The 16,411-nt window shown below is 39.5% G+C and overlaps 1 protein-coding gene across 6 annotated transcripts in view; it reads left to right on the top strand.

The window, feature by feature from the left end:
• LOC121330142 (alpha-(1,6)-fucosyltransferase) overlaps nt 1–15,012 on the top strand; it is a 286,595-nt gene extending 271,583 nt beyond the window's left edge. For all 6 annotated transcript variants that reach the window (XM_041276439.1, XM_041276437.1, XM_041276438.1 and 3 more), the window contains 4 exons: nt 3,059–3,305; nt 8,143–8,319; nt 13,626–13,776; nt 13,883–15,012. In XM_041276439.1, the coding sequence (XP_041132373.1) occupies nt 3,059–3,305; nt 8,143–8,319; nt 13,626–13,776; nt 13,883–14,212 (905 nt within the window). In that variant the 3' untranslated portion in view covers nt 14,213–15,012. The remainder of the gene's footprint in view (nt 1–3,058; nt 3,306–8,142; nt 8,320–13,625; nt 13,777–13,882) is intronic.
• The last annotated feature ends 1,399 nt before the right edge of the window (nt 15,013–16,411 follow it).

The following is a 16,411-nucleotide window of genomic DNA, read 5'->3' as shown; positions in this document are numbered from 1 at the left end:
TATTGATCTACTCGAATGATGCTGAGGTGTACCAAGGTCATACAAATGCCTTCCCTTATTTTTCCAAGAGTTCTTTCAAATAACCACAAGTTATGTTCAATATATTATACGTTAATCTATTATTTTTATGAATGAAATGCAGTTTGATATTAATGAAACCTTTGTTGGTTTCAGGAAATTACACTATCTATTACAAATTACAAATCTATCCTTTTTTTTTTTTTGGCTGAACAGTTTGGAATATAAATCTGTAATTGTGCCTGTTTTGTTTCCCCTCTATTATGAAGCTGTATACAAATCTTCAGATCAGTACAACACAGCATTCAGAAGTTATAGTCACAGGTTTTCACAGAAACAAACAAGAAAACATGAAATGTATTTATGCTGATCTGCAGCTCATGCTTGTAAGCTCAAGCTGTTCTATTACCTGCAAGAAGCTAATGCAGATTTAGTTTTACCTGTACAAGTATTTACTACATATACATTTTATTTTATTTTAAGTACAGTCAAACCCTTTAATATCATTTTCAAAAGGACTGGGCATAAATGCTGACAATAGGCACAGTCGACTTTATCAAGAGAGCACCCATAACCTGCAAAATACGCATAAAACACATAATGTTGATAAAACAAATATGCCTGTTTTGCTGTGTAACTCCAGTATAGTCCTGCATGTCGCATTGATCGCAATACTGTTCATTAACAAAAATGGATTTTTAGTGTACAATCTGTTACAGTCTAGAACACTATAATAATTAAAAGCATAAGAAGGCTGAGGTCTGTATGCTATGCTGTGCTATTGTACTTCATATTTGGAATCTGGCAATACCATACAGCAGCTTACGTTCATGTAAACCTGAAGTGATATAAAGGAGAGTGGAAATCAATTGCTGTTAAATGTGAGTGATGTTATCCAGAGTGTGATAATATCCAGAGTGATGTGCCCAATCCTATTATATTCTGGGTGGGTCATTTCAATGCTGGGATAATAAGCAGAGGGTGGCATTAGCAGGAGTGATATTAAACAAGTTTGACTGTATATTGTTATTTTCAAATGACCCACCCTCCAAAATGTTGTATTAAATAAAACCCCTTTAAAACACAAATAGTTGTCACTCATCATCTGTCAGCTCCAATGCATCGCTCGTACCCTCTCTCTCTCTCTGGAATCAGCAGTGTGGCTGCACATCTAAGTGGAGTGTTATGAATCGGGCAGCGAGAGAGAGCATCTCCGTGGAGGATTCCAACCATGCTTGTGCAATTCAGTCCTTTCAAAAGAGCCAGACTGGAAGCAAAGCTGCTGCAGCTCCTCATTAGCCACCTCATGCATCTCGCTTAGCCTTGCTCCGCAGCATGACATTGTAAAGCATTTGCCACGATTAGGTTTGTCATCGAAAACTAGCCACAGAAATGACAGATAAACATAAATGTGTTGAAGTCTCCCAATCAGTTATTTGCACCGAGAGGAGGTCATATTAGCCATGGGTCATTTGCCATGGGTTTGTTAAAATCATACAGGCAAGTATAACAGTTGATTTGTGACAATCACTGACGGAAATTATCACAGAGCTGCTACTCTACTACCTTTACTTATTGTTTATTTGATGTATTCATAATTCTGTGTTAAGGTGCTTTGATTCTGAATTCAGGAGTTGCTCCTCAGTTCTAAGACTTTTTTTCATTTAGCGTGTACCTTAAATTATATAATTCAACTAAGCAGATTCAATTAAATCAAAATAATAAAATAAACACAAACAAAACCCAACTAAATCTGCTTTTCAACAAAAATGAATTGTTCTGTTTTGCTTAGCTATGTTGTGCACGTCAGTAAAACCTGCATTATTTGCGCAAGGAGATTTGGTTATTACAGAGCAACACGCCACAGCAATGGCATTATCACTGTTATACTACCGATTTTTATGTATCCATTTACCTTAGTCTGAAATAATCGTTGCCGCTCACAGAAAGAGTTTGCTTTTGGGTCTCGAGCTGGCGATAGGTGTTATTATTTTATATCATCTAGCTATGCTTAATTTACGTTATTGAGTAACAGAACGGCTAACCTCCGTAGAAAACAATGCAAGAGCAGTGTCAGATATTTCACAACTGAAGTTACCAAGCATCAAAACCAGACCTTTTGTGTAAATGCCTGAATCACGTTTGGAGCTACTGTGTATGTATCATGGTTCCAAAATATTTCCTTGCAATGTGATCCTCTGGTGAGCTCTCCACCTTAGCAGTCAGTGCCGTTCTTATCAAGCTGTCAGGAAGCTTTCCCTGGGGTATTGTTTCCTGGAGGGGTTCTCAAACCAACAAACACACATCAGAAATGTGCCCCAAGACCTTTCTTAAGTCTCAAGGTTACTTTCACAAAGTTAAAGCAGCACAAGCTCACTTTTTATTCTTTTAAATTAATTTGTGCATGAATATCAATTGGATGGCACCAGCAATACTAATCTTTGAATTCATTGAACTCCTCATTAAAGCTTTTTAACTTTCTCCGTCTCAGGGATATGAACTGTAATAAAGGCTTTTCGATAGTTGTTTGTTGCAGGTGGGTTTGCTGAGGGGAGTATTTTTCAAATTGCTTATTACAGTCTTTTACTAACTCCTATATTTGAAATTTATGAAAAGAAATAACTCAACAAAAATAAACAAACAAAAAAACACTAGAATCCACAAGTTTAATTTAAGGCCTCCTAAGCATTCTAAAGTTTGTTTTCATGTTTTATAACATTTCCATGGACATTTTCTTCTTTCAGAATAATAGTTGATACTAGGAATATATGATTTAAAATATGCCATCAATGGAATGTTGTTTTGCACCCCATTGCTCCTCTGCATGGTTATTTTGCAGTCTTTGTGCTAACAGTATCACATTTTGTTTGAAAATTGAATCATTCCAGCTCAACCGGACCAGTCTTGGAAGGTGTTTCCTCCATTTCAGACAGCATCCACTAATTAAGGAAATATAGACAAAGCCATTCACATGCCATTTGAAACTACTGTAAGATAGCTGTTGTGTGCTGTACTAATCGGGACATCTTCCTTCTTTCAGGTGAAGCCAATGACAGGGATGTACAAGTCGTAGAGCTGCCCATCGTAGACAGTCTGCACCCTCGCCCCCCCTACCTGCCGCTAGCTATCCCAGAAGACCTCGCTGACCGGCTGGACCGTCTTCATGGTGACCCGTCTGTGTGGTGGGTCTCACAGTTCGTCAAGTACCTGATTCGACCACAGCCCTGGCTAGAGAAGGAAATTGAGGAAGCCACCAGGAAAATGGGCTTTAAGCACCCAATAATAGGGTAAGAATCTCCCCACACAGATGCAGAGTGACCTGTTTTACTGCGTTTTTACCTCAGCATTTATCAATATGGGTGTGCCTTTTTAACATGTATACTTAAGCAATAATAGACATGACTGTCTCCGCCCTTTAAAAATGAAATGCCTGTCTCAGGCAGTGAAATTCAACCCCTCCCCAATCCAGTAATACATATTTGCAAGCTTTACTGCAAAGAAATGAAGTGCGTTTTTTATCACGGGCCCAGAATGATCACGGACCTTAAAGGGTTAACTTGTATATGCTTCCTTTTGGAGATGTGATTAGGTAAACATGGCGTCTCTAAGCAAAGGCTGTGTTGAAAACAAACCCGACGCAGTTGTTTCTTCGTGGACACAAGAAATTACTAGGGCTGTAACAAAGGGTACATTTTGACCTTTGAAGGTTCAGAACAGATGTCACCATAGCTACTGGTTTATATCTGATTGAAAAACCCAGGTAATCCATATACAGGGAATAAAACATTCATATGTAGTTTAAAAATATGTTATGTAGAACAGTGATCATGTTTTTTTATAATTTAAATAAAAATAAAAACACACATTGTTTGCTGTGATATATGCAGTAAGCTTGCACAGCAGCACCTCATTGCTGCCAATTAAAGTGCTGCAGCTAACTTTATCAAAACAAAGCTTTATTTAACAGTCACCGTTCCAAGCAGGTTATCAGTCACAGTCACATTTTACTATTTTCATACTACTACTAATACAAATGAAAATAAAATAAATAAATAAAGAACAACAACAACAACAACTTGCATGCAGTTTGACAAGTGATCCTATAGATTGGTTGTTCCTCCATGATATGTGCGTCGCTTGCCGTTTACATTCAGCTTTTTTAGGTCGTATGGATATTGAACAAAAAAATTCCCAAACAGCAGAGGGTTTGAGACATTTCTTACAATGCAGCTTATGCAATACAACGCATTGCTATCGAGATGTTGAATGAAGAAATTAAAGTTCTGCCTCTGGATAACACGTGCTGGGGAGCGTGGGGGGTCAGTATTCGTGTTAGTCTTTCATACTTATTCTACCATAGCACTTCTCTTACACTGCCTTGTCCACTAGGAATTCAAGATATATTTTACTGAAGCAATACAACTGCTATAGGTACCGCCCCAGTAGTTTGGCATAATATATCCTACTCTAATGCATGTCTGCAGCACCATATAGAGTTGCTATGTATAACGATTTGGAAGTGGATTTTAATACAACTATTTTTGTTTTAGTAATCTGCATTATACAAATCAAAAGACTGAATTCTACACATGAGCAACATTTAATGTGTGATTTATATTATTCACACATTGTCAAACGGTTTCTGTTAAAGAGTAAAAACATGCGTGAATTGCCGCCTGATGAAAATTTGAAGGTTTAGAATTACCTTTGAACACCTGGCTAACAAGCAGACCTTCAAACCTTTGAACACAGCCCTGGAAACAACAGCTCTCCTCAAAATTTGAGCGGAAAACCATATTCAAGAGCAGCTGGAAGTCACAGTTAGAAACTTAAATGTTTGAAGAAAATGCATAAATTCTGCGGCAGCAGGGGATTGATTGCTATTGCTATTAAAACCTTTATCGCCACATTATTGCTTCCTCAGTCAGCTATACATGGCAAAATGACAGTGGAATGCAGCCGTCTGTAACTACATCTTACCCAGACTGTCCGGATCAGCTGTACCTGGCAAAAGGCAGCGTATGGTACATAGCAGGTCCAGTATGTTATTGAGATACTGGCTCCACCAGGTAGAACCAAAGTGAACTAAACAACAGTTTACTGCAATAATGAGCCATCCTCAGCTTAGCTTTTCCAGGCATTACAAGAAAAAACAAGATGAAAAAATAAATCAGTGTTATATTGATAAACCACCGAAAAAAATACAAAATAAAAATACATTTTTATAATTAAAGGTGTGCATATTATTTGACATCTTCTGTTCTGGGAGAGAGTGGTGAGGCAAAGAAATGGGCTACCTAGTCATGTTATTTAGGCTGAATCACTTGGATCCTTAAGACCTATCTGTCTGTCTGTATGTCTGTCTGTCTGTGTCTCTCTATCTTGTTAATTTACTACACTTGGATATGATTTTACCACATTAGGCAGGGTGTTCGGATATTGCTGTCTAAAATAGTATACCATGTAATCCAGACTGTGATTGTGAAGCTGTCTTCAAGTTAAACATGCAGATACTTCAAGGAATAAAGTATGACTGATCAATGTCAAGAATGATCTGATGTCATTGGGTGCATTAAGAAGGAACCCCCTGACTGGGAGAAAATACATTTCTTTCACTACACGCCTGAGTTTTCAATAAAATTTTAATTTTCAAAGCAAATAATGGTGTTTGTTTCATGAATGAGCCTGTTGAGAAATGACTGCCTGATGCATTACCCTGGCTAGTAATGGGGCATATTGTCATAAATCATTCTATCCCACTTTGTTCTAAAAAGGTTTTTTTTTTATTGCCAGTCTGTGAGAAAATATGATCAATGAGGCAATAGTTAATGATAAACTGGAGTGGAAAAATATTTACATTTAAAGATCTCATCAAATGAGATCAATGTTTCAATGTAAACTGACAGTTTAACTGTGAATGAGTACATTCATGAATGTGCTTTATTATCATTACTAAGATATAGATAAACATTTACCTACTTAATATTGACTGTCATGCAAACTGAATGTGTGTGTCCCTGCTGTGCCATGGTGTAAATGGCACGCTGTCATATCACATCCTTTAAGGGCTGATACTCAAAGCCATTTACTCCAAATTGTCATTAGCGTGATTTATTTCAGATACCAGAAATGCACCCAATAAAGTTACCAACCCAGACATGAACAACGCAGATATTCAATTTAAGGGGCTTGTGGTTAGTCTAAAATTGTTATTTCTTTTAGAAATGCAAATTCTTTCAGACAGAAAATGTGCTAATGAGGAAAATGTGAAGATTTGGAGTAAATATCTTTAAGAATGTATCACTAAGCATTTTTTCCAAATACACAACACATTGTTAGCATAATCTAAGGGAAAACACTGCACTGATAACATATAGATTCAAATGGAAATCTGAAATCTGCAGTAACTGTGGAGTTTCTGACTGTGGGTGCTCTCATTTAGAGAACCAGAGCGGTCAAATCCCTTGAAAAAATAAGAAGAAACAGCAAACCGTCAAAAAACATTCCCTAAAAAAAGGTTTTGTGAAGTGGAAAGTTGATTGAGTTAATAAAAATTGGTTAACAGGTACATAAAGTATTCTTTGTTTGTAAATTCTGCACATGCTAATGAGGTACAGAAATTACATTTAAAGCCTTGGTTAGAATTCATTTAAGACGTAAACTTACTAAACAAGCTCAAGGTGACTAAAGCTTGTGCTGAAATAAGATGTTAAAAAACTGTTTGAAAACACAAGACTACAGTAGTGTGCAAATTCATTAGATTTGTCATGTATATCCGTTATACACCATCTCTGGGTGTGAGAATTTCAATTTCCGGTCAGTAAATCAGTGCTATAGAAACAATAGGCACTCATTTGTTAAAATGTTAGACCACTTTGTGCTTCTTATGCAACTTCTAATAAGTCTCATGCATTTTACCATTTATGGCTTTGTGTTCCTTGTTTCTTACTATTTAACACCAGAACTTCCGCGGTTTTACTCATACCTAAAACCGCCGCTGGCAGTCGTAGTGACGGTTACATTTTAAACAGCATCAGTATTAAAATGAAAGACAAAGTATGAAAAGTCTGCACAGCCAAAACGACGTATTTAAATGAACAATTAAACATAAAAAGGTTTATGTGGCAAAGTGCCCGCCCCTGTGTATATTTTGTGTTATGTGTTGTGTTTTAATGTTGGTGTGTAGTCATCGGTACACAGGATATAAACGGGTCTGTGTAACAAGAGTGTTTAAAATATATATTTGTATTTAGGCACGAGGATTGCACAGCACTTCACGTGCAAGTAAAAAGAAATAACATGTGAGCATGGGGAATTGCACTTTTATTAATTCACGTGCAGTTGCACCGAGACTCCAATTGAATGATTGGTTAGCAGTCGAGTCTCGGTACAGCAGCATATATGCAGCATGTTTTCACATACTTGGGGTTGGGTGTTCGGTGAGTTGGGAACAGGAGAGAGAGGAGGAGAAACGATATTGGAGTTTGATATCAATTGCTATTACGTGCTGGTGGGACCAGCACGATACTTGTTTATTTAAACTCACCGGCTGCACTACTTCAAAAATGAAAATACAGGTATGTGTACATACAAAACTGAAAAGACAAAAGTTATTTTTAATTTAAAACGAAAGTAACATAGTAACATATGTTTTCTCTTGCGTGTGTCACTCTGCAGCACTGATACCAGTGAGCTGCAGCACTCTGCTGCTTTGCAGTTTCTGATCGAAATTGCTGCTGAAGCGCTGTGGCTAGCTTCAAGATAAAATCTCTCCTATTGATATTTTCCCTGGTGCATTCCTTGTACAAAACAAAGGAATTGATGGCTGCCAGGTACAGTAGAGATAACAACAGGATTGTATATCATCAAAATGACTGTGGTGGCGGTTCTAGTGTTAAATTAATTGCATCTGGCCTATTGAAGTCATCAATTAAATTAAATAAATCACAGATTTGCCTTTTTTGACAGTTTTCCAAGATTTTCAGGTACAGTGCTTTGATTTCATATGCACAACAAATCATAACAGAAGCAGCAATGGGGTGTTCTAATAAACATGCACACTGCTGAATACTTGTAAAAGTATTTTGAAATCCTGTGAACCTCCTCCCCTTTTTTTGTCGGCAGGGTTCATGTCCGAAGGACTGACAAGGTGGGAACTGAAGCTGCCTTCCACCCTATTGAAGAGTACATGGTTCAGGTAGAGGAGCACTTCCAGATGCTTGGACGGAGGATGCACATCGACAAGAAGCGGGTATACCTGGCCACAGATGACCCCTCCCTGCTACAGGAAGCAAAAACAAAGTAAGCCTACCAACCACAGAAACAGCGGTTCACATAACACTGTGGCGTTAGTCCCTGCCCTTTCACTGGGCCCTGTTTTTAGCACCCAGCTTTTCCCCCACTAAGAACCCTTGCTCACTAAATATTTTGCTATCCTTGAATACATAATTGTCTCCTGTTTAAGCAGGAAAAATATTTTAATGATCAAGCCACCTCACAAATGCAGTGGTTCCCCATCCATTTTTAATGTTCAAGCCACCTCACATTTAGGAATGTAGAATGATTATGGGTGGATCTTTTATCATCCAGTTTTTCCCAAAAAGACTCTGTGACCAGGATGGCTTGCGGTGACGTCAGACCTGGAAGAACACAGACTCCCAAATAAGGACTGGCTGGTGAAAACTGAGCCGTGGCTCTCAGTATATTTACACAACACTGAAAATAAAGGGCACGTTGTTCAAACAGACAAGCGCAAAACGGACATGGACGAACCCAACAAACAAGTACCGTGCTGGCACTTCCAGCATGCTGTAGCAATTGCTATATTATTTTAAATGAACTCTCCTCTCTCTCATCAGTTCTTCACTTCCCAAACACACAAGCCTGAGTGAGTGCTTTGTGCATCTATATATATACAATTGTGCTGGGATTCAATAACCCATATTTATATCCCCTGTATTTTATACATAAACACCAACATTAACACACTACATACAACATAAAACATTAATAAACACAAAGGGACGGGACACTCCGCCACTAAATATCTTGGCATCCTTGAACAGATACTTCCCTATTTAAATATGTACAGCGGTAGCCAAAAACAGCTATTCACCTGTAGCAAGACTGTATTCAAAAATAAGTAGTAACTGTATCTTTAACACATTGAGAAAGCTCTCTAGTTGAACCAGTTATTACTACTTTGTTGGAACTTGGATGGATAACATACATCGATAACATTTAAATGTTAAATGATCCCAGAGTTAGTAGTCCTGGTGTTAAAAGTTTTCACTTCACTATGATTTCTTCTTGGAAAAGCCCAATGATATTTCCTGGCAGTTTTCAAGTGCAATATCAGAACTCAAGCCAGTTTTCTATATCTCAGCTGAAGAGATTATCCAGTGCACTTTTCAGGTGCCAAGTTAAGGCCTCTAGACTCAATATTCATTCTCTATTCATTATCGGGACCTAGCCACTCTTAAGACACAAGGGAGCTTTGAATCAGAAACACTGGCTAAGCATGTTTCACAAGTGGATTGTCTAATTTCACTGGTGATGTGCAACATGAAGCTAGCCTTGATGCACACAGCCTCACAAAGAGCAAAACCAATTGGAGGCACATCCCAAGTACCTCCAAAACGTAAGCAGTAAAATGAATTTTAACAATGCCAAAATTGAATGTGCAACATGAACAAAGCTTGCATTTGGATTTTAAACTTGGCGCTGCTTCGAACATACAACACTGTATATATAGAGCTCTAGCACTGAGTCTCTGATGATTTATTTGTGCTGTTTTTTTTGCAGGCCTTACAAAAATGACTACAAAAGATTTAGAAGTGAGTAGTTTTTCGAGATTTACGATTATACTGTAAATCACTTTCACGAATCAGCCCCCAAATGTAGTCTCCCATCATGTTTTCATTATACTGTCCTTGGTAGCGGCGTTCAAAGTCCAGTATATCCTGGTGGAAGCGCTCGCCTTGCTCCTCCGAGTACGCTCCCATGTTCTCCTTGAATTTATCAAGATGAGCATCAAGGATATGGACTTTGAGGGACATCCTACAGCCCATTGTGCCGTAGTTCTTCACCAGAGTCTCAACCAGCTCCACATAGTTTTCGGCCTTATGATTGCCCAGGAAGCCCCGAACCACTGCGACAAAGCTGTTCCAAGCCGCTTTCTCCTTACTAGTGAGCTTCTTGGGGAATTCATTGCACTCCAGGATCATCTTTATCTGTGGTCTGACGAAGACACCGGCTTTGACCTTTGCCTCAGACAGCTTAGGGAAGAAGTCTTGAAGGTACTTGAAGGCTGCCGACTCCTTATCTAGAGCTCTGACAAATGGTTTCATAAGGCCCAATTTGATGTGCAGTGGTGGCATCAGCACCTTCCGGGGGTCCACCAGTGGCTCCCACTTGACGTTGTTCCTCCCCACAGAACTCGGTCCGCTGTGGCCAGTCCCGCCTGTGGCAGTGCGCCTTGGTGTCCCTGCTGTCCCAAAGGCAAAGATAGCAGGGAAACTTGGTAAAACCACCTTGGAGACCCATCAGGAATGCTACCATTTTTAAGTCTTCTATGACCTCCCAGCTGTACTCATCATACTTCAAGGTGTCCAGCAAGGTCTTGATGCTGTTGTAATCCTCTTTGAGGTGCACCGAGTGAGCCAGGGGAAGAGACGGGTACTTGTTACCATTATGGAGCAGCACAGCTTTGAGGCTCCTGGATGAGCTGTCAATGAAGAGGCGCCACTCATTCTGGTTACAGGCGATTCCGATTGCCTCGAACAGACTGGTCACATTGTGGCAGAAGCAGAGCCCATCTTGACGGGTGAAGAAGCTGGAAAAAGGTTGGTGATGCTTCCTCTGATCTGCAACTTGCACACTTTCATCCAACAAGTTCCACTGCTTGAGCCTAGACGTCAAAAGCTCGGACTTGGTGAGACCAAGATCTCTAATCAAGTCGTCGAGGTCTTTTTGGTTGGGGTAGTATGGGTTTCTCTCCTCAGCTCCACCTCTGAAATTGTCTTCTGGATCTACAACGTCTTCCTCGCTCTCTGACTTGCTGCTCTCTTCTAAAGACGGCTGCTCTCTCTCCGGAGGAGTGGGTACGGGGAGCTCATGGCAGTGTGGCACCGGGGCGATGGATGAAGGAAGGTCCGGACACGTGATAGCAGGTGCATTCTTACCAGTCCGACGTTTGGAAGGGTCCACCATGCAGAAGTAGCAGTTGCTTGAGTGGTCAGTGGGTTCCCGCCAAATTCTTGGTATAGCGAACTTCATGGCTGTCTTTTCCCCTCTGTACCATCCTACAAAAATATATTTATTTCACCCATGACTAATGTGTAAGAGATTCTCGCAACATTTTTCATATATGATATATTTTTTCAATAACATTGAAAATTGTAAAACATTTTAAAATTAAAAACTTTTACAATTTTAAAAATTTTAACAAATTTTATAACATAAAATTCCGAGCAACAATTGTCCATCTTACCTTCCAGAGTTTTTTTGCAGTGCTCGCAGGTGAAATGAGGTGCCCAGGGTTTGTCTTGATCCCCAACAGGCATGCCGAAATATGCCTTGTAGGCCTCACACATCTTAGCAGATGCTTCCACGGAGTACTTTTTCGCTCATGTCTTGATAAATTGGCCGCAGACATAGCAAAATGCGTCTGTCGGATGCTTGCAGCCTGTTGATGCTAATGCAGATATGTATCCACTTAGGCAGCTGGAACTAAACTGAACTGGTGGGCTTAAAGCCCCTGTATTTATACTACTATTTATATTACTGGAAAGTTCTAGAAGTTACTCCAAGTTTACTCAGCACTGAATCTATCTGGAATGTTCTGGAAAATAGGTAAATTTCAAAATATCACTGTCCTGGTCACAAAAGCAAAGTTTGTGGGGAATAATAGCCATTTTCTATACTTTTGAGGCATAAGCAATTAGGAAATAAAACTTACTACCCAGGAACCAAAAAAAAAAAAAAAAATTATTACACGGTGTAATCAGTAGCTCTGGCTGAATGTGCTAAAATCATCCAACACACGCTTATTTTTAAAAAAATGTTGTGCATACCGGCACCTTTTTCAAACCACTTTAAACACTAATGCTTCATAAACTTGCGACTCAGCTCAGCTCGCCTTTCTCTAGTGTAAAAGCAACTCAAGCTACCTGTACCAGGCTTGCTCGACTTGGCACCGGCTAAACTCAGGTGTGCAGGTGGAAAAGGAGTATTACTGTTCTTCTTATAGTGCACCATGTGTCAACTAAATTTTCTCTCTCTCTCTCTCTCTCTCTCTCTCTCTCTCTCTCTCTCTCTCTCTCTCTCTGTGATCTACAGTGCCTATAGGAAGTATTCACCCCCCTTGGACGTTTTCACAGTTTGTGGTGTTACAACCTGAAATCTTGATGCACTTAAATGGGATTTTTTTCCCTTTGATTTACACAACCTACTCAACACTTTCAATGTGTGAGAAAATGACAACTCTGAAAGACAGCATTCCATGGCTGAGATGGGAGAAACTGTCCGTGTGTCAACAATAGCTGAGGTCCTCCACAAATCTGTATGGAAGAGTGGCAAGAAGAAAGCCATTTCTGAAAAAAGCCTGTGTAAAATCCTGCTTGGAATTTAACTATTTGGCCTAAATTCAAAACCCAACACAGCACATCACCCAGGTAACACCATCCCTACTGTGAAGCATGGTGGCGGCAGCATCGTACTATAGGGATGCTTTTCATCGGCAGGGACTGGGAAGCTTGTAATGGAAATGGATGGAACTAAATACAGGCAAATCCTTGAGGAAAACCTGCTTCAGTCTTCAAAAGACCTAAGACTGGGACAGAGATTCACCTTTCAGCAGGACAATGACCCCAAGCACATAGCCAAAGTGACATGACTGGCTTAAAAACAAGAAAGTGAATGTCCTAGAGTTGCCCAGTCAGAGCCCGGACTTGAATGAGATTGAGAATCTGGGGCAAGACTTGCTGTCCACTGACGATCCCCATCCAACTTGAACAATTTTGCCAAGAAGAATGGGCGAATATTGCACAATCCAGATGTCCAAACCTGGTAGAGACTTACACCAAAAGACTCACGGCTGTAATTGCTGCCAAAGGTGGTTCTACCAAGTATTGACTCAGGGGGGGTGAATACTAATCTAACCAAGACATTTCAGTTTTTTTGTTTATTCATTAACTGTTGTTTCACAATAAAAATTGTCTTGCCTCTTCAAAGTGTTGAGTAGGTTGTTTAAATCAGAGGGAAAAAAAATCCTATTTAAATGCATCAAGATTTCAGGTTGTAACACAACCAACAAACCGTCCAAAGGGGGTGAATACTTACTGTAGGCACTGTATATTTTTTTCTTCACCATTGCAGTTTAGTTCAAGTGACTATAGCTACCTATTACTATCCAATATTAGACCCACTTCCAAATAGTTTAGAGAGTGGTGCGCCAGGACAGTACCATTTAGACAAGTCTGCAAGGTGGTAAAATAGTAGCTAGATTCTTCAAGGAAGTTGGAAGTGGAAATCTGCAGCTAAGTCATACAGTCCTTGTCATTTAAATATTTTTTAAAGTCTCTCAAACGTGTTGTTTTGGATTGCAGGTATAAAGATTATGAGTTTATAAGCGACAACTCCATATCGTGGTCTGCTGGTCTGCACAATCGATACACCGAGAACTCCCTGCGAGGCGTCATTCTGGACATTCACTTCTTATCCCAGACAGACTTTCTGGTGTGCACCTTCTCCTCACAGGTAGGACTGTCTTGTTGTGATGCAGGACATTAAGAGCATTTATCTCAACTCGCTGCAAGGATCTTGCTGTTTCCATGAACTGCCTAACACTCCCACTCTATTGCAGGTCTGTCGAGTCGCTTACGAGATCATGCAGACCCTGCACCCCGACGCTTCCTCGCACTTCCACTCGCTGGACGACATCTACTACTTCGGGGGCCAGAACGCTCACAACCAGATAGCCATCTACCCACATCAACCCCGGACTGGAGAGGAGATAGTGCTGGAGCCCGGCGATGTGATCGGGGTGGCTGGCAACCATTGGGACGGCTACTCCAAAGGGATGAACCGCAAAATGGGAAGAACGGGGCTTTACCCCTCCTACAAAGTGAAGGAGAAGATAGAGACTGTGAAATACCCAACCTATCCTGAGGCTGATAAGCAGCTACCACAGTAGCCAAGAAAGAGACTGTGATAACACAGCGGTAAAGCCAGTTGGGATTTTTTCTCTAACCACCCATTTAAAGTGGAATGGGTGGACTTCTTTAAGTTGTAACATGTACTGCAAAAAAATAACACAAGGGATTGCAAATAATATCCTTTTTAAACATTTTGAATGGACTATTGTAGCCAGGACTAAGATTGGAGATGGACAAATGGTTATGTTTTGTTTTTTTATGGACATCCTTACCTACCCATCCTTACACCTCTTTCTCAACAAATGTGCCCTTCAAAAACTCACCCACCTACCATGTCTTTTTACTATTTACACTGTTGCATTCATCATGTCTGCTATTTTTTATTCTCCTCAGACCTTCGTCAGACTGCCATTTTGTGCTTTTAATGTGTAATTAGGAACGGTTTTATTTGTCGTGTGTATGTGTGTGTTCCTGAACTTGGTGCCTGGAAAAAAATGGAAAAAACTAAATGGCTTTTTTATTATTATTATTATTATTATTATTATTATTATTATTATTATTATTATTATTATTATTATTATTATTATTGCTAAACTGTACTCTGAGTTATCGTCGAGTCTAAATTTGGTCCTGCCAGTACTGCTAGTGTTGGTTACAATTGTGTCAATGGAAAGATTCCAGAAATTGTCTGATTTTTTTTTTTTTTACTTTTACCCTTCTTACAAGTTTTAAACCACACCTAAATTAAAAAAAAAAAAAATGTGTAGGTCATAAAAAGATTTACGCTACTGGCCATTGTCTTTGATAACAAAAGAAGAAATAAACCTGGATAAACCATTTCACTTGTGTGTCTTTAATTCTTATTAATACAGTATTATTACACGCTTTCAGCAGAGATTAAACTGTACGGGGTGAGGAGTTTTGAGTGCATAATATTTTAAAGTGTAAGCCTTTCTCGTTACAGTCAAACCAAGTGACAATGTGACTTTTCAGCTCAGCTTATTCTGCATATACAGTACATATAAACAGAATAGGTGGAGCTGGACAGGAGGCTACACTGTCACATGATTTGAATGGAATGAGGGCTGTTCAATCCCGGCACCTAGGATATAATAATTTATTTTCAAATGGCAGTATTTTTAATTTCTGTTAACTTCTCAAAAATAAATGTTAGTCGTCAATTAAGTGTCATCTTTTTTGTGTAGTGTCAGTGCTGTGAACAAAATGCATTTTTAGGTTCTAAACAATAAAAAATAATAAAAAATTCCACTGGAATTAAAAGGTTCCGTTGCGCCAATATTGGAGTCTGAATCTTCCTTTACATGTCTTCAAGCTGCTTTGAGCTTGTCTAGAACATCTGAAGTGCTGGCACTGAACAGACCTCATTCCATTTACATCATGTAACAATGTTACTTGTCAACTTTTTCAGCCCCACCACTAGATTGATATACACAGAGAGTACAGTGTAGGTGGGGTGGCAGCTTGTAAAATGATTTGAATGGAATGAAGAAGGGTGTTCAGTGGCGGCACTTAGAGTTCTCTAGACACTACTTGCGAACACCATAAAATAATTTTAAAACGTATATTATACTAAGATTGGAAGCTACTTTTGTTCACACTGCATCTTCATTTCAAGGAAAAACAATGTCAAATAACTATCGCTTACACATGGCAGTTAAAAAGAGGATTTTTGAAATGTGTTTTAATACATTTTTGAGGGCTATCATGAACAGTTCTGTCATCGCCAAAAAAAACCAAGAACACCCTACTCTTTGCTTTGCCATTCATAACTCATGATTTGCAATACTGTAGATAATATAATCTGTTTATACCACAAGTATTTCATGTAATTTTAAAGTGTACTGTGGTATAAACCAGAAAGAATAAGTTGGGGGGTCGGAAGCCCCATCTTGACCCGCCTGACAGTCATAACAGTGATGCACAGAGGGTGAGTGGGGATGATCCAACCCATAAAAATGACAAATGCCTCTGTGAGCTCTTACAGTATACAAGCCAGCAGAAGCTCTGGCGGGTGAATTTGAATGAGGAAAGTGTTTGGAGGGAGCACGCCAAAAAGGGCCAGTGCTTGTGACAGGAGCAGGCAGTTGTGGAGCGATAAAAAGAAAGTGGCAACAAAGGCGGCTGGAGACTGCAGCCACTTTGGACATGTACCCATACAGAGCAAGTACTGTCCCTGGGACATTGTATTGTTTAGCTCAGGGGGATTGGGACAACCC

Source organism: Polyodon spathula, chromosome 17 (assembly GCF_017654505.1).
Source record: "Polyodon spathula isolate WHYD16114869_AA chromosome 17, ASM1765450v1, whole genome shotgun sequence".
NCBI lineage: Eukaryota > Metazoa > Chordata > Actinopteri > Acipenseriformes > Polyodontidae > Polyodon > Polyodon spathula.
This window is presented reverse-complemented; position numbering and strand designations above follow the sequence as displayed.